Genomic DNA, 22,522 nt, shown 5'->3' with positions numbered 1-22,522 from the left:
ACCATAACGCTTATTTCATTATTCACTGCACTTGGCATCCCTCTGCCCAAACCACGAGTCTGTGTCCCCCTGCCTGGTGGCCTTCACCGCATAAATGGGCGAGCAAATGAGAAAGGCTCAGGTCTGCCTTCATAGATGCCCGGGGAGGGGGCAGGTGGACGCACAGGTAACGCTCTGGCTTACTCCACACGCTCTGGGTGCACTCCTGCTCGCCCCCTGCCCACACCCCACCCCGCGGAACCACGCTCGGGGCTCCCGGCACGCGCTGCTGACTGCAGGCCCGGCACAGCGCTCGCCGCGCGCCCCGCACACAATGCACACGGCTCCCGCACTCCCCGCACACGAGATCCCGCCTCCCCGCGAGCTGCCCCAGCCTCGGGGCTCGGCGCTCACCTCCAGGTAGGGCAGGGGCGTGTCCAGGTTGGGCGGGTAGTCCTGCAGCAGCCGCTCCTCGTCCAGGAACTTGCCGGCGCGGCCCCGGGAGGGCGGCTGGAAGAGCCCGTAGTTGAGCGCGTCCTGGAGGCTGTGGTTGAGCGCGCAGAGCACGCGCTGCTTGGCGGCCCACACGGGCGCGGCCGGGTCCAGGCGCAGGCACTTCTGCGGCGGAGCGGGCTCGTGAACGCGGGGCGGCCCTGCCGGCGGCGCGGGCGCCGAGTCCGCGGACCCCGCAGGAGCCCGGGGCTCGGGAGCCCACGCCTCGGACCCCGCGCCCCGGAGGCCAGCGGACGAGGCCCCGCCCCCGGGGCGGTGCTTCCCGGGCCCCGCCCCCGCGGGGGGCGATGGGGAGGGTCCCCTCGGAGGCGGCGGGGGAGGGGTGAGTAGCCGCGGGCCAGGGGTCCCCGCGCCCAGCTCAGAGCGCGCGGGGGGTGGCGTGGGGGTGCCGGGGAGGGGCGGGGGCGCTGCGGGGCCGGGGCGGCGGGGCTCACCGTCTGCTGGAGGTCCGGGATGCCTACGCGCACGACCACGGCGCTGGCCCCGGGGCCGTCCATCCCCGCGCCGGGGCCGGGGCCGGGGCCGGGGCCGGGGCCGGGGCTGGGGCTGCTCGCGGCCGGGAGCGGGGCGTTCGGGGTCTCCGCGCGGCGCCCCGGCCCCCCCTCGCCCCCCGCCAGAGCCCCGTCGGCCGTGCTGAGCGGGAGGGGGCCGGGGGGGGCCGGGGTCGGGGCCGGCGCGGGGGACAGCGGCGCCGAGGGCTCCGCAGGGGCGGCGGCGGCGCGGCTCAGCTGCATGGGCCCCGCTCGGCTCGGCGCTGCCTTCCCCGGGGGCGGGGGCGGCGGGGGGAGGGGGCCTGCGCCGGAGGGAAGCGGGGGTGGCCCGGGGGCTGCGCCGGAGGCGGGGGCCGGGGGCCGAGGGCCAGCCCTGGGCGGGGCGAGGGGCCTGGGGGTCCGGGGAGGCGGGGGCTCGCGCGGCGGGCGGGGCCCGGGGGCGGGGAGCCCTAGGCCTCGCGGCGGGGGCAGTGGCCGAGCAGCGGGGGCCGCGCCGCTCTCCGGGCGCGGGCGGGCATCCGCGGACCACCGCCGAGGGCGAGGCGAGCAGGGTCCTGGGGCCGGGGCGGGCGCTCTGGGCACCGGGACCAGGGGGCCGCGGGAACGGAGAGAAAACCAGGGTTAGTGTCCGCGAGCCGCAGCTCGTCCCCACGGCCGACCTCCCCACCCCACCCAGCCCCCCACCCCAGCCGGGGCACGACAGGCACCGAACCTGCCCCGGGCTGGGGTGGGACCGGGGCACCTCGGGGCGGGGCGGGGCGCCTGGGGCTCTCCCCGGCCGGAGCCGGTCAGCCCCGCGGCTCAGCCCCCACGGCCACAGGGTCCGCGCGGCTCCCCGCCCGCGCCGAGTTTGGGGAGTTCGCTGCCGACTCCGAGCCCGCCTCTCCTCCCCACCCCCGCTCCAGCCCCCGGTTCGCCTGGATCCGACGCCTGTCGCCCCCTCCTCGTCACCCTAGCGACGGCAGGGTGGGGGCGCGACCCGGAGAAGGGCTTAGGGGAGGGGGCGCTACTAGACTCCACCTGCCGCGGGAAGTGGATTTTAGCTTTGCCCGTCGTCGTGGCAACGCGGGAGGGGGTGGCGAGTGGGTGGAGAGGGGAGCGCGGTCTAGAAGCGAGCTCGGGCGCCGCCGCCCCCCGGAGCGCGGCCCCACCCGGCGCCTCCCGGAGCTGCCCGGCGCCGGCCCCGCGCCCCTCGGCGAGCTCGGAGCGGCCGCGGAACGTCGCAGGGCCCGACTCCAGGGAGAGCTCCGGCCCCCAGGACTGCCCCGGCGCCTGCCTTCCTCCCCCAGCCACGGCCCGACCCCGCGGCCGGCCGCGCACCCCTCGGCGGACACTCCGGGCGACCTGCGCGCAGCAGCCCCGCGCGGACGCCCGGGCCCCGCAGAGGCAGCGCTGACCTCGCCCCCCGCCTTCCCGGCCGCCCGGATTCCCTGAGCTCCCAGGAGTAAACCTGAATGAGCCCACACACGGAAAACCTCCCTGCCCCTCCCCGTGGCAACCTGGAAACACCCCAGCCCCACACGGAAGTGTTTGACGTTCCCCCCACGAGGGCCCGCTCCCCTCGAGCCCTGGACCACTTCTACCCTCCGCAGCCTCCCGCGCCCATCCCGGGCCAGAGCAGCCTCTGGTCCACCCCGGGCCAGGGCCCTTCCCAAGGACCAGCTCTAACCCCTGGGGAGCCCTGGCCCTCCCCACCCACCACCTGCTTCAGGGGAAATCTCTGCCTCCCAGGATTCCACTGACCTCGCAGAGCCCAGTGTCCAGCGCTGTCTGTGGGTCAGGCCCCGCTTTCTCCGCAGACACTCCCTGCCCGAAGCGCGGCCCCAGGATGCCCAGGCCTCCCACCCTCCTCTGTCCAGGCTCTTCCCAAGGCCACTGGCCTGGCCTGAGTGCGGGAGCTGAGGGTCCCCTGGGGACTGGAGCAGGATGGGAGGGGTGGGGAAAGCGGGGAGCAGGAAGGGGAGGTTGGAAGCCCACTTATCTGCAGGAAGCACCTTGGGAAGCATGAGGGTTGGATTTCCTGGCCCAGCCCAGGAGAGAGGAAACTACTGCTTCCGGTGCTCTGTGTCTCCACCATCTTCCTGCCCCTTCCCGCTTCCTCCCTCCCCAAGTCACCCAGGCCCCCAACTCCATGCCCATCCCAGAGCCGCCCAGCCACCCCCCCATCCATCCCACCATTACCTCCACCTGCCTTTGCTCCCAGCTCCCAGGCTTTCCTCCCACTGTGGCCTCCACAAGGCCACGGACATGCTCACCAGAGTCCCCGACTGATGGGGCTGCAGGGAGGAGGCCAGGAGGAGGCTGCACCTCTCCCGGACTCAGACTCAGAGCAGCTGTAGGCCTCTGCCATCTCCCTGCAAACCTGCCCTAGGCCTGATGGCCACGTGCCCACCTGCCCACCCAGCCTGGACCTGATGGGGGCCCCTTCAACCTCCCTACTTGAGTCCTGTGCATGGATGCCCACCCCCTGGGGAGAGAACCTCCATCAGACTCATGATCTCCAGGCTTACAGCCCAGCTCAGTCCAGGGTGATACCAGAACCCTCAATCAGCACTGGTTCCACAAAGTGCCTGGCACACAGGATGGCACATAACGTATGAAATCCCAGCCCCCACTCCCCCAGCTCCTCCACCACCCAGCAGCAGCAAAAATAACACACCCAGAAGCACTGTGCCCACATCAGGGCCTCTGTCCCTGCAGTGTGGTGGGTTTACAGAGGAGGAAGCCAAGGCATGGGGTGTCTTTGCTCCTTATTTTATTGCGACTAGAAGACCCCCAGGCTCCTCGCCACCTGCCCTATGTCACGTGCCAGCCTCCCCCAGTAGGTCCACCTTTACCTGCCCCTGCCCACCTTCCTGGCTCAGCCCTTCCTCTCGGCTCCCTAGTCTCTGTCCTTGAAGGTGATCATTCACCTGACCATGGCCTCCCTCCTCCCATCAGGACCAGGTTCCAGAAGGATCCAGTGCTCTCACCCTCCCCACCTTCCCCACGTTCCACCACAAACAGGCTTCCTGGGCCTGGGGGGCTCATGTGAGCTCAACACCCAGAGCAGCGCCTGGCACAGGGCAAACCCAGCTCTGAATGGACCTGCCCGCCAAGGCCCTCGCTGCTCCAGCATTCACTTCACCGCCCTTGATGCCCCAGGTGCCTCCTGGTCAGCTCCTCTCCTGGCAAGGTGTTTGCCTCACCTGAGCCTCACTGCAGCTCAGGTGTGTCCCCCTCCTGCACCCTTCCCATCCCAGGGCCTGCTTCCTCACGGAATCCCAACCCTACCCTCCCTCAAGCCTCAGCCACAGTGGCCTGACCCCAAAGTCCCCCTGGGCTGACCCCACAAGCCTTCTTTCCTGTCTCAACTGACTCCCCCTTGAACCCTCACCCCCTTGGTTTCCATGACGACTCATGGGGGCAGGGGCTTCTACAATCCGGCCCTCCCCTGTCTGCCTGTCCTTTCTCCCCAGTCTCTTCAGGTGGACCCTCCTCCCCGCCAACCGCAGGCTCCTCCACCACTCACTCCTCACTGGCATCAGTTGCTCTTTCCTCAGCAGCACCTACTGTCTCCTACACATGATCTGAATGTAAGTCACTTGTTTCATGCTTACTGTTTAGTTCTGTCTGCACACCAGAACCTAGGCTCTCTGTGGAGACGGAGCTTGACCTATTTGGTTCACCAATGTGCCCAAGTCCCTGAAATAGTGCCCGGCACACAGTAGGTGCTCAGCACATATCTGCTGAGTGCATAAATCAAAGCTTCATCTTCATTTCTAGGCTGTTCGCACACACCTTCCTTCAGATCAGACACCTCCCAAACTCCAGAGCAGTTTGTAAGAGGCAGGAATCCTTGAGGGTTCGGTTGATTATAAAACTGTCTGGATCTGGTGTTTTTTCTGTGGGTAGATTTTTTTATTGCTCCTAGTTATTAATATCTATCTGTATATTTAGGTTCTATTTCATCCTGAGTCTGGTTTGTTAAATTTTATTTTTCTAGGAAAAATCTCTAAAGAGTCAGTTTTTTGTCTTGTTAATCATTTGTGTTTTCTGTTTTATCCTGTTCTGTTATTTTCCCCGCTTTTTCTTTTGTTTTGCTACGACTCCCTTTCTAATTCCTTCGTCAGATACTTAACTCTGTTTTCAGTCCTTGTCTTTTCTGACCATAAGCATTTAAGGCTATAAGTTACCCAATGCCACTTTGGTTCTGTCCCTTACATTGTGATAAGTAGTGTTTTTCATTTCATCTCGTTCTGACTTTCTAACAGCAGTTGTAGCATTTGGCTTGGGAAGTGCTGAAAAGTATGCTTGTTTAAATTTTCAAATGTGTACAAGGTTTTTTGGAAGGAGACTTGACCCTTGGATACTAATTTCTTGTTCTTTGCATTGTGGACAGAGAAGGCGGTCTGAATAGCACAGCTCCTGGGGGTCCGTGAAGACCTTTTTGTAGCAGTGGTCCACTGTTGCAGAGCTCTCCTGTTCTTTTTCTTTTTTCTTCTTTGTTTTTTTTAAGCCTAGGACCTCTTTTATGTTAATTTCTTTGCTGGGACTACAAAGAATAATATAATGCAAACTCCCAAACCCATGGGGTGAGGCAGCGGTCACAACGTCACAGGGAGATTTTTCCACAGAGAGACCACCGCAAAGCTCTATGGAAACGCTTAGATTAAAAAGGGATATGCGATAAAAACCATGAAAACGGGTTCCTCACTCAGGCTTTGAGGAAGCCTTTTGCTTCCTGTCGCTCTAAGTGCATGATGTGTATTAACTCATTCGGTCATCACAGAGCACCGGGCAAGCCTCTGTCACTGCCCTCACCTAACAGTGAGGGGACAAAAGCAAACAAGAGAAAGTCACTTAACTTGTCCAGATTTACATGTGGTGAGTCAGTGAGAAATCAGAATCTCAACCATGGCAGTTGGCATGTGACCCAAGCAGAACCAATAAGAATCCTACCCTGGGATTTTATCTCACACGTGAGGGAAGAAATTCTTTTTCTGCTCTTGGGATACATAGCAGAGATGTGAACTGGTGGCCAAATCACAGCCTTGAGAAGAAAGCACCCTGAAAGCCTACTGATACGGGATACCAGGACGGTTCTGAAGGGGATTGAGTCTCTAACCTGAGTCGCTGCAATCTGATAGCACTTCTGCTTTTCTTGTGTTTGGGTTTAAGAACCAATACATTTCATTTCTAGGTTGAAAGTCCACATAATGGAGAAGTTGAAGGGCTGACCTTGGAGCAGGTGCCTGAATGAGATTCCCAGCTCATCCACCAAACACCCAGGTGGCCTGGGAAAGCTACTTAGCCTCCCTGTGTCTCTGTACAAGCCCTGGTAAGTTGGGGACAATGGCAATAATTGTTTCATGCCCTCATTCACTCTGGCCACATGCCAGGCTTAACATATGCCCAGCAGATAGTGAACTTCAGAGGAGTACCAGTAGCCTAGGACTTGTATTTGAGTAAACACTCAAAATTTTATTATCATCATAAAGCTAGTTCATACTTGGTTTCTGTCACCTCAACCAAAGAAGCATATTCAAATGAATGGTAGATATGACCTTTTTAAGAAATTTGCAAGCAGTTTTCCAAAATGGTAGTGTCATTTTACATTCAAGTGTTTCCATTTTCTCCACACCCTTGTCAACACTTGGCATTGCCTGTCCTTTTAATTTTAGCCATTTTAATGGATGTGTAGTGGTATCTCCTTGTGTGTTTAAATTTGCATTTCCCAGATAGCTAATGGTATTGAGCCTCTTGTCATGTGCTTATTGGCCATTCACCTCTTCTTCTGTGAGTGTCTGTTCCAGTCTATTGCTTGTTTTTAAAAACTGGATAGCTTGACTTTTTGAAATTTAGGAGCTCTTTATATAGACCAGATACAAGTTTTTGGTTTTTTTTGTAGGCTATGTGTATTGAAAAAGTTCTCTAATTTTTGTGGCTTACCTTTTCACTTTCAAAATAGTCCCTTTCAGCCCAGCCTGCATGGCTCATCAGTTGAGCATTGACCTACGAACCAGGAGGTTGTGATTTCTTCCCAGCCAGGGCACATGCCCAGGTTGTGGGTTCAATCCCCAGTAGGGGGCATGCAGGAGGCAGCTAATCAATGACTCTCATCATTGATGTTGCTCTCTCTCTCTCTCCCTTTCCCTTCCTTTCTCTGAAATCAATAAAGATATATTTTCAAAAACAAAATAGTCCCTTTTGAAGAACTAGCATTTTTCATTATTATAGAAATGATTTATCTTTTTTCTTTTACTGTTCATATTCCTTGTGCCATTTTTAAGAAAAGCTTTGCCTATGCAAGATCACAAAAATTTTCTTCTGTGTTTTCATCTGGAAGTTATAGTTTTAACTTTCACATTTAGGTCTACGATTTAATTTAAAGTTAATTTTTATTTGTGGTACAGGAAAAGGTTGACGTCTGTATTTTTCCCTTTATGGATGTCCTATTGTTTCAGACCATTTTTAAAAATTATTTTAAAATATTTTTATTGTGGTAAAGAATATATATCATAAAATTTACCATCTTAACCATTTTAAGTGTATAGTTCTGTGGCATTAGGTATATTTGCATTGTTGCGTAACCATCACCATCCATCTCCAGAGCCTTTTCACCTTCCCAAACAGACTCTGTCTGTCTGTTTAACAGTAACTCTCCATTCCTCTCTGCTCAGCCCCTGGCATCCACTATTCTGTTTCTGTGTCCTAGCCCCTGGTATCTGCTATTCTACTTTCTGTCTCTGTGTATTTGACTACTTTAGGCACCTCCCAGCACCACTTTTGAAAAGACTTTCCTTTCCCACTGAATCAAGAGCCTTTGCACCTTTGTTGAAAATCGGTTGACCACTACATGTGGGTCTGTTCCTGAGCTCTCTGTTCTTTTCCTTTGATCTATATTTACATAATTTCTCCACTACCACACTGTCTTAATTTCTACAACTTTATACTATATCTTGAAATCGGATAAGTCCTACAACTTCGCTCTTTTTTAATTTTGTTGGCTAATTCTAGGTCATTTTCATTTCTGTATAAATTTTAGAATCAGGTTATCAGTTTCTACAAAAACAACCTGCTGGAAATTTTATTGGTGTTGCATTGAATCTATAAATATATTTAGAGAGAATGGGCATCTTAACAATATTGAATCTTCCAGTGTATGAAAGGGCTATACTCCTCCAGAAGTGACCTGCATTTGCTTGGGCAGTGCCTCAGTGCTGCCAGCTGACAACCTTCAACTGGCTGCACACCACCCAGTGTGTTTAAAACTCACACCCATTTAAAAGTAAATCTATACTTATGAATTTTGAGGGGATATTTGATTTCCATCTCGTGGTGACATTGTTACAAAAATCTTTCATTTTTCTTTCCTGGAAAGCAGGGTTTCCCCCCCCCCCCCCAGTCTTTCTAGCTTTTCACTGAAATTTTGGGTCTTTAAAAGTCTTGGTTTTGTGTGAGAATCTAAATTCCAACTTCTTATATTGCATGGGCACAAGCCCCTGTCTCTTGTCTCTTGTGCAGCCACTAAAACCCAAACCTTTAAGTTCCTGGTACTGGGAAATGTCCCCAATGTTATACCCGCTAACCCTGTTGCTTATAGATTCCACTTCATTTTGTGCCTCTGGGGATACACCTTGCTTTCTTTCAAGCTCAGCTGTACATTTCAAAAAATGCTTATTACGTTGTTGTCAGCATTTCCAAGTGCTCTGCAGTACAGGGGCTCTGGATTATTTTGTTGGGACTGTTTTTCTTGTTCAGCCACAACAATCAGCATATGTGAGTGTTCATTGAGTTTTTGCTGGGCCGATATTAAATGAATGCATAAATGAACAAAAGACTGTTCTGCATTTTGTCTTTTTTTAAAAAAATATGTTTTTATTGATTTCAGAAAGAGGAAGGGAGAGGGAGAGGGAGAGAGAGAAACATCAATGATGAGAGAGACTCACTGATCATCTGCCTGCTGCACGACCCCTCCTGGGGATCAAGCCCGAAACCCAGGCTTGCTCCATGATCGGGAATCAAACCTTGACCTCTTGGTTCATAGGTCAGTGCTCAACCATTGAGCCATGCTGACTGGGCAACATTCTGCATTTTAAAATGTTTATTACACACACTCACACACACTCGCACACACACCAGAGTACAAGGCACGAGGAATAGAACAGTGATCAAATGCGTCCCCCTCTGATCAATCACGTCCTTTCAGTCACTGAAGACTTTGGCTCTTGATCACGGGTCACCTGCTCACCCCAATTCTGACCTCATTCATCTCTATCCTCATGACTCCTCACACCACGGCCTCCCTGTTCCTTGACCTCTCACCTCCCTGACTGTAAAAGCTGGGGTCTGTGTGCAGATTACAGATGCATGTGTGGTTAGTTTGATCAGGAAGGGATTGAATACACAGAGGTAGTGTTACAGAGTCATTGCAAACACTCTATCCCCCAACATAGTCAGGTCTCCTGGGGAGTTATGCCTGTCACCATAGTCAGCAAACCAATGCCCCAGCTCCCATAGGCCACCTTCTCAGCCAGGTCTGGACCTCCTACCCCCTTTGCATGCAGGCAGAGCCATGTCACAAAGTTCTGGAACCAATTTGGGTAGAAATGCTGTGGGCCTCTCCTGGACCCAACCCACAAATACCTGTTGCTCAATCCTGCAGGTGTTCTCTTCACCTTTCCAGGATGACCGTAAATCTGCATGTCAAAAATGACAGCCCGGCCCAGGTCACTCATGGCCTGGGTCCCTGAATGACTAGATGGAGCAGAGTGCCCCCATCCCTGCCCATGTTGCAAACCTTCTGGGAGCATGAAATAAACATCAATTGTATTAAGTCACTAGCATTTGGGGGTTATCTGTCAAAGTAGCTGGTGTTTCCTCAACTGATATAGGAGAGAGCCCCAGGAGCCTCCACTGGGCTTCCCACCTGAGTCCTTGCTGGGATCAGCAGGTAATGCTGCATTGGCCTGCTGTGCAGTACATCTATCCAAACCATATGCCATGAGATCCGGGAAATTAATACAAGATAGAGTCACATACCCACTGTGTCCATTGTGAGATGGGCTGTGGCCCACAATGCATGTCTCATCCTACCCCTCTAATCGCTGGACTATGAGTGGGTGGGGTGGGGTACATCAGAGAGTCTGGGAAGTGTCATCAGCTCAGAGCCAGAGCTCAACAGTCCCTGAGGTGTCCCCTCCCCCAGTGCCTGGCCATCCCAGCCACAGTCTCTACCTCCCTTCAGGGGGGCCAGGGAAAGACCACACAGCCTTGGGTATTTCCGCCAGGTCTTTCCCTCTGGCAGAGGGCTCCGGATCTGCGAATGACTCATGTCCAGGAATTGGAAGGGGAGATTTGACTCTGCATTGTGAGTCAAGTTCAAGTCCTGTTCCTGAGACATAAGGGTCTTTCCACCACCACCCCCCACCTCCACTGACATGGCCCTGCTTTTGTCCTAAGGGTGACTCCATGGCCAATGAACCAAAGGTCTCTGAGGCCACACCATTCTTCTTGACCATCATGATGACCACACCTGCCTGGGCACATGGCCTCTGTCACCCCAGTATTTCTTCACCTCTTTCTTTTTTAAAATTATTTTTATTGATTGATTCGAGAGAGAGACTGACCAGTTGCTCCACCCATTTCTCTTTACCCCATTTCATGTCTGCCATACAGAGGCCAGCCTCCCCAGAGTCTTTCAAGGGTGCTGCTGCCCCCTCACTACACCAAAGTACACCTCTAATGTCTTGGTGAGGGGGTGTCCTCAGGCCCTCCCAGAGGACAGTTAAGGGATCACCAAGCAGGTCAAGCACAGTACATCCCTGTCTCTCTGTCTTTGGATGCCTTTTCTCCATTAAACCAAGGAGTTTCCAGCTTCTCAGCTTCATTCACATGGGCTCTCGTGAGCTCTGGTTTTAATTAGCAGAGTGCAAATTGTTGACACCATCCCAGCCCCTCAGATCCAGAACCTGTGGTCACTTTCGGGTCCACCCAATACAGGATCACCTTCCTCCAATACCCACTCCTCCGGACTTTACCAAAGGGTGCAATTGTCCTGGTTAAGTCTTTTCTTCCTGTGTTTACTGTAAACTGCCCCTGCCCTGTCCTGGAGGCTGGGCTGTGGTCCACGTGCCTCCCTCAAGCCCTTGGGCCTGTTCCTGACAGCTGCCTGTCTGCCCACCACAGCTAGACCTGTACCAGGTCTGCAGGGGATGTCCTGGCTGCCAGACAGTGAGTCTCCAGGCTGCTGCCTGAAACCACTTCAGGGACCAAATATTGGATCTGCTGGAGAAGATACTCTGAGCTCCATCTAGTTCCTTGAAAATTGTCCCACGCCTGGTCTGGGCAGAACCTCCTATTGGAACGAAGTTGACGTCCCTGATAAAATGCCTGTGTGATGATCTGATGAACTTTAATGATGGCATGATTTGTTTTGGGAAACAGTTACCAGCCTACCTGAGTGTCATTCAACAGAGGTTTTCTGTGTCAAGTCTGAGAATGATTCTCCTCCTGCCGAGTGAATTTCTGACATGGCCGCTCAGGGTCCTTCCACTGCACGCACCATTGTCATGAAACCTGACCCCCACTTGTAACTCAACTGTGTGACAACCTGTCTTCTCTCTACCTTGCCCTCAGCCAGATAACCCCTCTCTTCCCCAGGCCTCAGCCAAGGTGCTCCCTGCAGGAGATCCTCCCTGTCTGATGTTCTCATGGCCCCTGCCCAGCACCATGAAGCACCCACATGCCAGTGGTGGCTCAGCCTTGCCCACATTAATTGATGCTTCCCACCAACCAGCTGAGTGTGTAAGATTATTACCCTCCATTCATAGGAGCCCAAGAACAGCTGCTCACACCTGGGCAGGGGTGGGAGAAGGAACCAGGGGCCAGGGAAGTTTCCACTGAGAAAGTGACTTTCCAGTGGGCTGGAAGGAAGGGAGGGGGGTAGCCATGCCAGGGGTCAAGAATTCCAGATAGGGCACAGCAAGGTCAGCAGCCTAAGGCTGAGGCATACAACTGATGGGGGGGCTGAGGGACAGTGCCACACAGAGCCACCTCCCAGCAGCCACAGCACTCCTGGGCAGGGAGAGCCTCTCCCATGCCCCCCTCTCCATTCTGATAGGGGGGTAAGTATAGAATAACAGTATGACATTTGTTTTTCCCTCTCTTCCTTTCTCTTTTCTTTCCTGCCCTTTTACTAACAGAATGTGTAACTAATTAATCAACTATATATATATTTAACCTTACGTTCTGGCTAAGATTTTGTTGCAGTTCTCAGCTGACCAGGCAAGAACAAAGAGACTTTTAACGGAGCCCTGAACTTACATGCCTGGCCACCAGGAATTCAGAGGTTGATTGATTAGGTTTCAGAAACACCAGGATGACACACACCCAATGACCGATTAACGGATTTCAGAAGGCTGACCGACCTATTTTAGACACCAGTAATAAAAACATTCATGAAGACCTCCACGGGGACTGCAAATCATCAGAACCCCCCTTGTACTCCCTACCCACATTCTCTTTCCCTGATTCTTCATTCTGCTTTCCCCTCCCTCTTTATAAAAGCCCAGCCTGCACTGAAGGGGAAGATGGGTTTTTGAGGACAAGAAAAGTCTCCCATCTCCCCAGCTGTGGGCAGTTGGAATAAGCTTCTTTCGTTCGCCTCAGCACCTGTCTTGTGAGTCTGGCTTTCACCAGGACAGGCAGTCCAGGCCTGGGCACAGGTTATTTTCCCAGTTTCAATTCCAAAGAGCACCACAAGGCATATTCTATTCAGGGCCATCACGTTAAGTACATGGGCCACTGCAATGAAATTCTCTAGTAGGGCACACATGGGCTCAATCTGATTATAGCAGGGGAAAGTGGGAACTAACAGTGATGGGGTTCAGGACGTTACCCCAGTGTACGGCACCTGGACATGTTGAGTATTTTTAGCTGAAGGAGTTTGAGAAGCAGGTCACTGAACCCCCCTTTCTCCCCAAAATAGGTCATCAAACCCTCCTGAGAGAAGTGCCCCCACACCAGGAGAAAAGGAGCCTCCTTCCGCCAAAGACAGGGCCTTGCAAAGGCTCCCCGAGTTCACTGTGCCAGCCTCGCTCCTTGCCCGGGCATCCTCCATGACTGTCCACTCCCCCATCAAGCCAGCCTGAAATACTAAGGTTTAACTGCTTCCTTGGGTCTTCGATTCCTCATGAAGTCTCCCATGTCACATCAAACTTATAAAATTAAATAAATGTATATGGTTTTCTCCTGATGAAGATTCTGTCAGTTTCATTTTCAGGCCCAGCCAGGGACCCTGTAAGGGTCAAGTAAAACTTTTCCTCCCCTGCAATAGCCAAGGAGCAGGTGGGGGTCAGTGAGTGGAAAGTTACTATGAGAAAACAGCATGGGTGAGGGGGAATTCTGGCTAAACCCACCCACCAGGATTCTTGCTGAAGGCAGGGAGGTGATCAGACACACCTGGGCATGGCGGAGGATCAGATATGGAGGGCGGATGTTCTTGCTAAGTTGACTCAGCAGGGTTCTTGTTAAAAATGGATTTTATAAGAAAGGGAGCAGACAGACCTAGTTGAAGGTTCAGGAGCCTGACTGAAGTTTGGTCAGGCAATGAGTCTGTCACCTGCCGCCTCCCCTTGGCTGAGGCATGTGCTTACCTGTGAAACCAGGCTGCAATTAGTCCAGGCTGCCTGTCACCACTTGAGCCAATTAAGAAGAGACAGGGTTCAATCGTAGATGAGCATTTATTCCAATATTGCCAGCAAATTGGGAAAGCAGTAATGGTCATCCATGAAAATCTGCTCTGCTGCCCACCCCACCCATAAGCCAGTTGCTTATATTGGGTAGCAGGACAAAGACTACACGGGAAAGTAGGAATTACAGGCATGGGGAAGTAGACAAGGTGGGCTGGGGTTCACAAAGAGCTCACAAAGGGCAGGCACCTCAGGGACTCCAGGTGGGCACCTCAGGGACCAGATTACAGGCAATGTGGGCTGGGGTTGTAAAGGGCAGGTGCTTCCCAGATTCCATTGTTTTGGGAACAAGGCTGTTAATCTTTCCATGATGATGGGCAGTTCTCAGAAAAGGAGACTGGACTGCATTCCAAGGGTAATTCCCAAGTCCCGGGGCATACAACTCCCAGCCAGGTTAGAAAGTGCTTTTTCTAATTCGAACAGAACAATCACAGTTAACAGAACATGACTAGTATTTCTTCTAACTATACTTAACAATCACTGTTAACAGAGCATGATCAACATCTCTGCCCCTAACACCTGCAGAGGCCTCTGGAATTAGCACCAACCACACAGCCACTGGGTGGCTACAGGGGAGGAAATGAAGCTGGGTGGCCAAGTAGGGAAGCAGGAATGGTTGTTGCTGAGGGCAAGGAGGTAGAACAGAGTGAGGGGCAGGCAGAGACCCGGGCAGCTGGCCTTTGGTGTCCCAGGTCCCCGCGTCAGCCGGGCCCAGGAAACACAGCAGGAACCCTTTAGGTGCCCATGTTCCCAAGGAAGCAGCTCACCTACACCACGAAGGCCCAGGAGATGGAGGCCTCTCTCATCTCTGGTCCTAGGGACAGAAAGACAAGACCCCCACCACTCCTTGCAAGGCCCCTCTGCTAACTGTGGGCATTAGTTCCAAATTAGCAATCGCCCAGGGGTCCCGAGTCACTTCCTGCACCCTGGTGGGCAGCCTCCCACTGGGGCTCTGCCCCAAGCTAACCCTCTTGCCAGCTCCTGCAGCAAAGCCAAAAAAAGCTCACATCTCCAAAAGACTCAGCTGCCTTCACAAGCTTGGCTTTGAACAAACATAGCTGGTGGCACACGCACCTCATCCCCCACCCAGAGGTCAGAGCTGGGCTGGCTTCGCTGTCCCGTGTGCGCACACCTGAGCAGCCTCTAGAAACTGCAGGGGACAGTGCCAGTCATTTGCATAACATTACAACCTCGGCTTGGCTTTTTCTGAGAATTAGGGCAGGTCCTTGCTGCCTGGGGTAGTTCCCAGCTCGAAGCAGAAAGGGCAGAAAGGGCCTTTGGTTGGTTCCTTTTAAACTCCAATTCACAGCGCCCACCAGCTGTGATTGCTCCAATTACAGGTTCAAAGATTTCTGGGCAGCAGAGAAACTTTCTGTGGAGGCCACCCACCCCATCCAGCTCCCACCCACAAGCCCAGAAACCACTCTGGAAGGGGACACCAAGGGGATGGCTCCTGGAGACTGGCCCCTTCCTTCCCCAAGAGGTCAGCATCCCATCTCTGGGAGTCCCCCGCCCTTCAAATTTTTCTCCCCACACTGCCCCTTGTTTGAGCCCATGTCACATCAGGAAAATGCCAGCTCCCCAGACAGGGCTGGGCTTCCATGGAAGCTATGTCCTGGGCCCCACCCAGGTCCCAGAGGCCTTTCCAGGACGCTGTCCACTCTCCCACCGGCTCCAGGGTCAGTGACTACAGTAGCCCAGGTTCTACTCCTGAGGTCAGAGGTCCCAGAGGGGTGGCCTGAGTTTGCAGAGGAACCTGCGGCAAGAGAGCTGCCCTTGGGAGGGTTGCCCTAGGGGAGCTGCTGGGGGGTGCACTGGGGCTACCCACCTAACACCCCCCTGGGGCCCCTCTCTTACTTGAGGCAGCTACACAAACTGGGGACCAAAGGATGAAGTCGTCTGTCCAAGGCAGTCTGTCCAGTGACAGAGCCAGGACCAGGCATCTTCTCTTCTGGGTCCTTCCCACTGGTGTCCCTGCAGACCCACCCCGGATGCCCGACACACCGCGCCGCAAGGGGGAGGTTCGCAGAGTTCGCTGTCGGGTGTTTCCAAACCAGCACCAGCGGCGCCGAAGGAGAAGCCCGCAGAGGTCTGCGGGTCCCGGGGCCGCCCCGCGGGTCCCGGAGGCCCGGCCAGCCCCGCGCGCGGGCCGCGAACGCCCGGCCCGCCCCGCCCCGCCCGCGCCGCCCCCCCCCGCGCCCCGGCGCCAACGGCCTTCGGGGGACGCGGACCCGCGCGCACCCGCCCCGCCCCGGCCCGCCCCGGCCCCAGACGCGGACCGGGCCCGGGTGTGGGGGGCCCGGCTCCGCCCCCGGCCCCGCCCCGCCCCCGGCCCAGGCCCCGCCCCGGCCCCGCCCCGCCCGCAGCCCGCCCCGCCCCGAGTCGGCCGAGCGCGCGGCGCGTCACGGGAGCGCGGGGAGCGCGGGGAGCGCGGGCGGGGCGGGCCCGAGGCGGAAGTGCCCGCGGGGGCCTCGCTACCCGCTGTCCGGACCCTGCCCGGCTCCGCTCCGTCCCGCTCCCTCTCGCAGCGCCGGACCCCCGGGTCAGTGTCCTGGGACTCCTGCCGCTGACCGCGAGCCGGGGCCGGGGCCCCGGAGGGGAGGGTCAGCGCCTGACGGGGGTCCAGGAGTCCCGTCCAGGGGGTCTCCAGGGAGCCCGGCCCGGCCGCGGTCGGGGCCCTCCGGTTGCCGAGCCCATCAGGACTCCGGGAGGGGGGTTGTCTCCGCCCGACTTGGGGTCACTGGCCTGGGCCTCGGGCTCGCTGGAGCCAGTGTGCTTCCTCCCCAAAGGTCTCTGGAGACAAGCCGGCGCGTGTGCCATGGCCGTGCCGTGGGCCCTTGCTCTGGCCTTGGCCGCTGGCCTGGCCGCTGCCAAGCCACCCAACATAGTGCTGATCCTTGCTGATGACCTGGGCTATGGGGACTTGGGCTCCTACGGCCACCCCAGTTCCAACACCCCCAACCTGGACCAGCTGGCGGCAGCGGGGCTGCGGTTCACAGACTTCTACGTGCCGGTGTCTCTGTGCACACCCTCCCGGTGAGCAGAGGGGCAGGGGAGCCCCACCCAGTGCCCAGCCTGGCCGTCCAGCTCCTCCTGGTCCCCTCTGGATTGCGGTGAGGGTGTCGTGGTTCTCCACCGTCTCCTGTGTGCGCCTCCGTCTTCATTTCTTTGTCTTACGGGCTCTGTGGCCTGCTCTGCAGGGCTGCCCTCCTGACTGGCCGATTCCCAGTTCGGATGGGCCTGTACCCTGGAGTTCTGGAGCCTGACTCCCGAGGGGGCCTGCCCCTGGAGGAGGTGACCCTGGCTGAGATCCTGGCCGCCGAAGGCTACCTCACAGGGATGGCTGGCAAGTGGCATCTTGGGGTGGGGCCTGGGGGGGCCTTTCTGCCCCCCCATCAGGGCTTCCATCGATTCCTGGGCATCCCATACTCCCATGACCAGGTAGGAACAGCCAGGGCCCTCAGCCACCCCCTCCCCACTTCCTCTCACTCCCCTTCCCTTGACCTCCCAGCCCCACCCCACAGCCTAGACCCTGAAGGGAGCCGTTCCCCCAGGGCCCTTGCCAGAACCTGACCTGCTTCCCGCCGGCCACCCCCTGCAATGGAATCTGTGACCAGGGCCTGGTCCCTATCCCGCTGTTGGCCAACATGTCTGTGGAAGCGCAGCCCCCCTGGCTGCCTGGACTTGAGGCCCGCTATGTGGCTTTCGCTCTTAACCTCATGGTTGATGCCCAGCACCAGGGCCGCCCATTCTTCCTGTACTACGCCTCCCACGTGAGTGACCCTGACCCCACGTCCCAGGCTGCCCTGACCCCACTGGATGCTAACTCCATTCTCTGCCCCCAGCACACCCACTACCCCCAGTTCAGTGGACAAAGCTTTGCCGGGCACTCAGGCCGCGGGGCATTTGGAGACTCCCTGATGGAACTGGACGCCGCTGTAGGAGCCCTGATGACTGCTGTGGGAGACCTGGGGCTTCTTAGAGAGACACTGGTTATCTTCACAGCAGACAACGGGTATGCCAGCAGGGTGGGTGCGTGCAGGTCGATTCCTCACAGGCATGGTTCTGGGGTTTCCCTGTCTTGACAGCTGGCCATGGACATAGTGGGAAAGAGGTCTCAGAAAATGCTGGCCATGCTATGGTGACATACAGGTGCACATGGGAGGTGGGCCACCACAGTACATGAAGCTGGTCCTGGTCAGACAGGGAGGGGACAGGCACCCGCTAGCCATTTCTATGCACAAACCTTGGAAGTCTGGGGCTGGTGCCACTGGGGCGAGTCAGAGATGCTGACAACCACCTGTGTGTCCCAGACCAGAGACAATGCGAATGTCCCACGGCGGCTGCTCTGGCCCTCTGCGATGTGGAAAAGGAACCACCTTCGAGGGGGGCGTCCGAGAGCCTGCCTTGGCCTTCTGGCCAGGCCACATCATTCCTGGTCAGTCTTCAGGCTCTCTTCTCATGGACCCCTGGCCCTACCTCTCTGAACCTGATGGCGAATCGAGTGAACACACAGCCCTCTGTTTCCAGGCGTGACGCACGAGATGGCCAGCTCCCTGGACCTACTGCCCACCCTGGCAACCCTGGCCGGGGCCCCATTGCCCAACATCACCTTGGATGGCTTTGACCTCAGCGGCCTGCTGCTGGGCACAGGCAAGGTAGGGCCAGCAACCCTACAACCCCAGCCCCAGGAGTGACCGTGGGCAGGTCACCCCTGTGGAGCGGCATCCAGGTGCTGCTACCTCTGGGGCTCCTAGGTGGGCACATCCAAGGCCTAACACAGCTGATTGGTGTTGGGGCTCTGCCCCTTGGTCCCTGACTTTGCCCCCAGAGCCCCCGGCAGACTATGTTCTTCTACCCAGCCTTCCCTGATGAGCTCCGTGGGGTCTTTGCTGTGCGGAGTGGAAAGTACAAGGCCCACTTCTTCACCCAGGGTAACTCCCCCCGAGCCCCTCTGGCCCTTCATGGACCCAGAGACTGCCCCACCTCTTGTCCCATGTACAGAAGTGTCTCCCTCCCCAGGCTCTGCCCACAGTGACACCACAGCAGATCCTGCCTGTCATGCTTCCAGCCCTCTGACTGGCCATGAGCCCCCGCTGCTCTTTGACCTATCTGAGGACCCTGGTGAGAACTACAACCTTCTGGGGAGTGGGTCTGAGGTCAACCCGGAGGCCATGGAGGCAGTGAAGCAGCTTCAGCTGCTCAAGGCCCAGTTTGATGCGGACATAACCTTCAGCCCCAGCCAGATGGACAGGGGTGAGGACCCTACCCTGCAGATGTGTTGCCAGCCAGGCTGCAACCCCTGGCCTAACTGCTGCCACTGCCCAGGGCCCCCAGCCTGAGGGCACTGCCCCAGCTCTGGCCCCGCCCCCAGCCCTGCCCTCCCATTGCTGTGGCTCTGGCAAGGACCCATTTGTACCTTATAACCCAATAACACCAGCTGACACTTGTAGGCGTGATGATTCATCTAATCCTTGTGGTGGCCAGAGGCAGGTGTTCTTCTGCCTGTATACAAGGAGGAAACAGGTATGGAGAGATCCGGCGACTGGTCTGAGGTCACCCAGCCAGTGAGAGGCTGGGCTGGGATCTGCACCCAGGCATCCTGGCTCATGTGATAGTGTGCCCGTTCACGGGCACTGCACTGAGTGCCCATGTGTGCCAGGAATGGGGTGGGGAGGGTACAAGAGCACCATGGACAGGAGATTCCCCGCAGGTGCCGAATGCCCAAGAAAGCCCAGTTTTCTTGGAGGCCCCGGGGCCACACCACCTTGGCTCTTACCAGAACCTGTGTGAGGTGGGTGATGAGCAGCACATTCAGGGTGGAGATAAGAGGGCTGGGGGCCCCCAGATTCAAGGAAGGTGCACGAGCAGCTTCTGAGACAGCCCCTACTCCACTGTGACCCGGCCCGCCTCTGTCCCCCCAAAGCACTGCATCCCAGCCTGTGCACACATTCCTGTCCCCTGGACTCACCTGTCACCCAGTGTGAGCCACTGACCCATCAAAATGCACTTTAAAACATGTTAGGTTTGGTTCCATCCCTGCTCAGAACTGCAGGCTCAGAATAAAATCTATAGTCCTCAGAGTGGCTGCTGTGCCCTTTGAGGCCGGCCTTCCCCCCACCCCCTTGCCCCTCAACCTGCCTGTCCCCTGGTCCTGGGCTCTGCAGAGAGGACCTCCTGACTCCAGCTGTATCCATATCTGCACAGTGGTGTGAAGCCCTTTTGGGTCCCCACCTGTGTGCTAATGGCAGGGCCACATGTGCTCCCAGGGCACAGGCGGACCCCACAGGCTCCCTCAGTGTTGGCTGAATGAGAAGAGTGCCATCTGGGTGCTCGCAGCCCCAGCGGGCTGTCTGTCCTCCTGACAGACCAGATAGCCATCCCCTCATTTCCAGGCCTTGCCTTTTCCGTGGTGAGAGGCCCTGGACCTTGGAGGTACAGCCTCCCCTGTCCCAGGAGGACAGTAGCCAGTCAGTCCCGTGACTATCCAGAATGGCATGACAAGAGTCCTGGTCAGTGAAAAGTCAGGGACAGTATGCCCAGGGATCCCTGGGACGTCTGGGGGCAGAGCGGACAGTTCCACAGCATTGCTGGGCCTGACTGGACATCGTGCAGCTGCTAATCCCATGTCTCCAACCATCTACCTCCAGAGCTCATAGTGTGAGGAAGTAAACCCTGCCGTTTAAGCTGCTGCCGGTAGGTTATCTGTTACTCACGGTGGAAAACAGTCTTCCTGGAATGATGTGTGGACAGGATGTGTAGCTGGCACCTGTGCACATGCAGGTGGTCTCCTGACTGGTCCTGTGTGTCAGAGACGTCTTGTGTTCTCCATGTGACTTTCCCACCGCTTATGGTCTGGTTTGGGGGCTGCACTGGCCATGCCCTAAACCCTGCTGTGTCTTGGGGCTGCGCCTACAGGGTGGTGGTTTCCTCGGGGACCCCTACAGCCACTGAGGCTGGCATCAGCAGAGCCCACCTGCCATGTGGTCTGAGCAGAGGCGCTGGTCCTCATGGGTTGGTCATGCGCACCACCTGCCACCTGCAGCTTCTCTTCCAGTGGGGCCTGGGTCCCTGCCAGGTGCCTTAGTTTCAGGCTAAGGACAGAGGAACTGAAGCAGGGGCACAGTCTGAGCATCGCTTCCCAAGACTAACAACTCAGCAAGAACTAAATGAATGCTTGCACCCCACACAGCCTGCAGGCATCTTCTGCAGGCCTGCAGCCCCACCTGGGTAGTGAGCTTCACTTTGTTAGTTCACACATTTATTTGCCACCCAGGGCCATGCACAGTGCTGGGGCACAGTCACCAGAGGGGACCCATCCCCGCTCCATGGTGCCCCCTTATCTAGCACAGAAGATGAGCATCGACCCTGGGGTCTGACACAGGTGGATTTTCAGTGACAGAAGCCTGCAGGTGGGGAGTGTGGATTCTGCCTGGGAAGGGGCATGAAGGAACCTTTGTGTGCTTCCAATGTTCCTCATCTTGACTGGGGGTTGCAGACATGTAAAAAGCAATCAAGCTACACACTTAAGATACGTGCACTTTATCATATCGTGTGTATTTTATACTTCAATACAAATAAAAATTTAACTGTGATGAATGCCACAGAGGAAGAGGGCTTGTTCCCACAAAACTGTAATCACTAGTGGGGGGAAGATAACTGAACCAGGCAGGAGGCTCCCCTGTCCGCTGAGACTTTGTCCCGAGTTCAAGCTCACATCTGCACCCGTGGTTGGAGGGAAGCGGGTCTTCCCACACTCCCGTTGCACCTAGGTTTTGCTATGATACTTCTGGGAGCAGAGATGTTTGTTTTCAGCTGTGTTAGTGCAATGCACCCTCCTTGTGCAGGCACTTCTGTGTGTGCACAGACACGTGCACACGCCATACACCCACACCCACAGTCATGCACACACCCACACAGATGTGTGCACACACCTGCATTCACAGACACGTGCGCACATGCATTCACAGGCGTGTGCACACACCCACACTCACATGCACACAAGCATGCACATTTATACACACTCTTATCATGGCCCCAGACACCCTTCCCTTTCTTTGCTGTTGATTTGAAAATCAGCCCCTTTTCCTGGAAGCCTGAGATCGTCCTCTCCCCAGGCCAGGGCTTCCTCAGGCCCTGTGTCCTCTGGAAGGAGCCAAGTGGGAACAGACGGACAGACAGACATGTTGGTGCTGTGGGTCCCTGCAGGTGTGTCAGGAAGGGACCCAAGGCACCCTCCCAGCTCATTCCTAGGCTCGCCTCTCCCACAAGTGACCAGAAGGGGGAGCAAAAGGGGACGTTTCCATGGAATAGTATCTAAATTTGCCTCTTCTCCCAATGTTTTCAATTACAAAATTAGTGCGTGCTTGTTAAAGCACCCCAGACAATGTCCACATCTCAGTCGGAGGCAGGCAACGCAGCGAGCGGGGTGTGCAACCACACCACCTCTGTGTCCATGCGAATCATGGGTGTTCAACTCGGCTCTAATCCCATCCTTGTTTTGCACCCTGGACGCTGCCTTCCCATGTCCAGTGAGTCCTGTCCCCACACTGCCCCAAGACCTGGTGCAGGAGCAGTCATAGCAGAGGGGACCCCCCCCCAGCCCCCTTTGTGTGAAGACCGCTCCACAGGGTGATCACAGCCATGGGGCCAAAGGCATGCCCCCCACAGTGAGGAGAGAGAACTGAGCCCCCCTCCTCAGGTGTCTCAGGAGAAGGGACCCAAGGTAGAGAGAGTTGAGGGTGTCACCTAAGCAGGCAGGCAGGGCCCTGACCGAGGGAGCAGTTTGGGGGTGGCGGGGCCCAG

At 56.5% G+C, this 22,522-nt stretch overlaps 2 protein-coding genes across 3 annotated transcripts in view; one reads left to right on the top strand and one right to left on the bottom strand.

The window, feature by feature from the left end:
- SHANK3 (SH3 and multiple ankyrin repeat domains 3) overlaps window positions 1-1,226 on the bottom strand; it is a 48,393-nt gene extending 47,167 nt beyond the window's left edge. Inside the window, exons 1-2 of the mRNA XM_087815016.1 lie at window positions 927-1,226; window positions 394-597 (exon numbers count right to left, since the gene is read on the bottom strand). Of these exons, the coding sequence (XP_087671142.1) occupies window positions 394-597; window positions 927-1,226 (504 nt within the window). The remainder of the gene's footprint in view (window positions 1-393; window positions 598-926) is intronic.
- A 14,978-nt stretch (window positions 1,227-16,204) lies between these two features.
- Window positions 16,205-19,582, top strand: ARSA (arylsulfatase A). 2 transcript variants are annotated; one of them, XM_016211663.2, is made up of 9 exons: window positions 16,205-16,259; window positions 16,507-16,753; window positions 16,918-17,158; window positions 17,272-17,490; window positions 17,563-17,732; window positions 18,031-18,155; window positions 18,248-18,375; window positions 18,549-18,651; window positions 18,740-19,582. In XM_016211663.2, the coding sequence occupies exons 2-9, from the start codon at window positions 16,536-16,538 to the stop codon at window positions 19,057-19,059; spliced, it is 1,524 nt and encodes a 507-aa protein (XP_016067149.2). In that variant the 5' UTR covers window positions 16,205-16,259; window positions 16,507-16,535; the 3' UTR covers window positions 19,060-19,582. The 2 variants fall into 2 exon arrangements, with proteins under 2 accessions (XP_016067149.2, XP_087670172.1); XM_087814046.1 differs by lacking the exon at window positions 16,205-16,259 and having other exon boundaries at window positions 16,445-16,753.
- The last annotated feature ends 2,940 nt before the right edge of the window (window positions 19,583-22,522 follow it).

Source organism: Miniopterus natalensis, chromosome 2 (genome assembly GCF_054644295.1).
Source record: "Miniopterus natalensis isolate mMinNat1 chromosome 2, mMinNat1.hap1, whole genome shotgun sequence".
Classification (NCBI taxonomy): domain Eukaryota; kingdom Metazoa; phylum Chordata; class Mammalia; order Chiroptera; family Miniopteridae; genus Miniopterus; species Miniopterus natalensis.
Note: the sequence above shows the minus strand (reverse complement) of the source record. Positions and strands in the feature narration are given on the sequence as shown.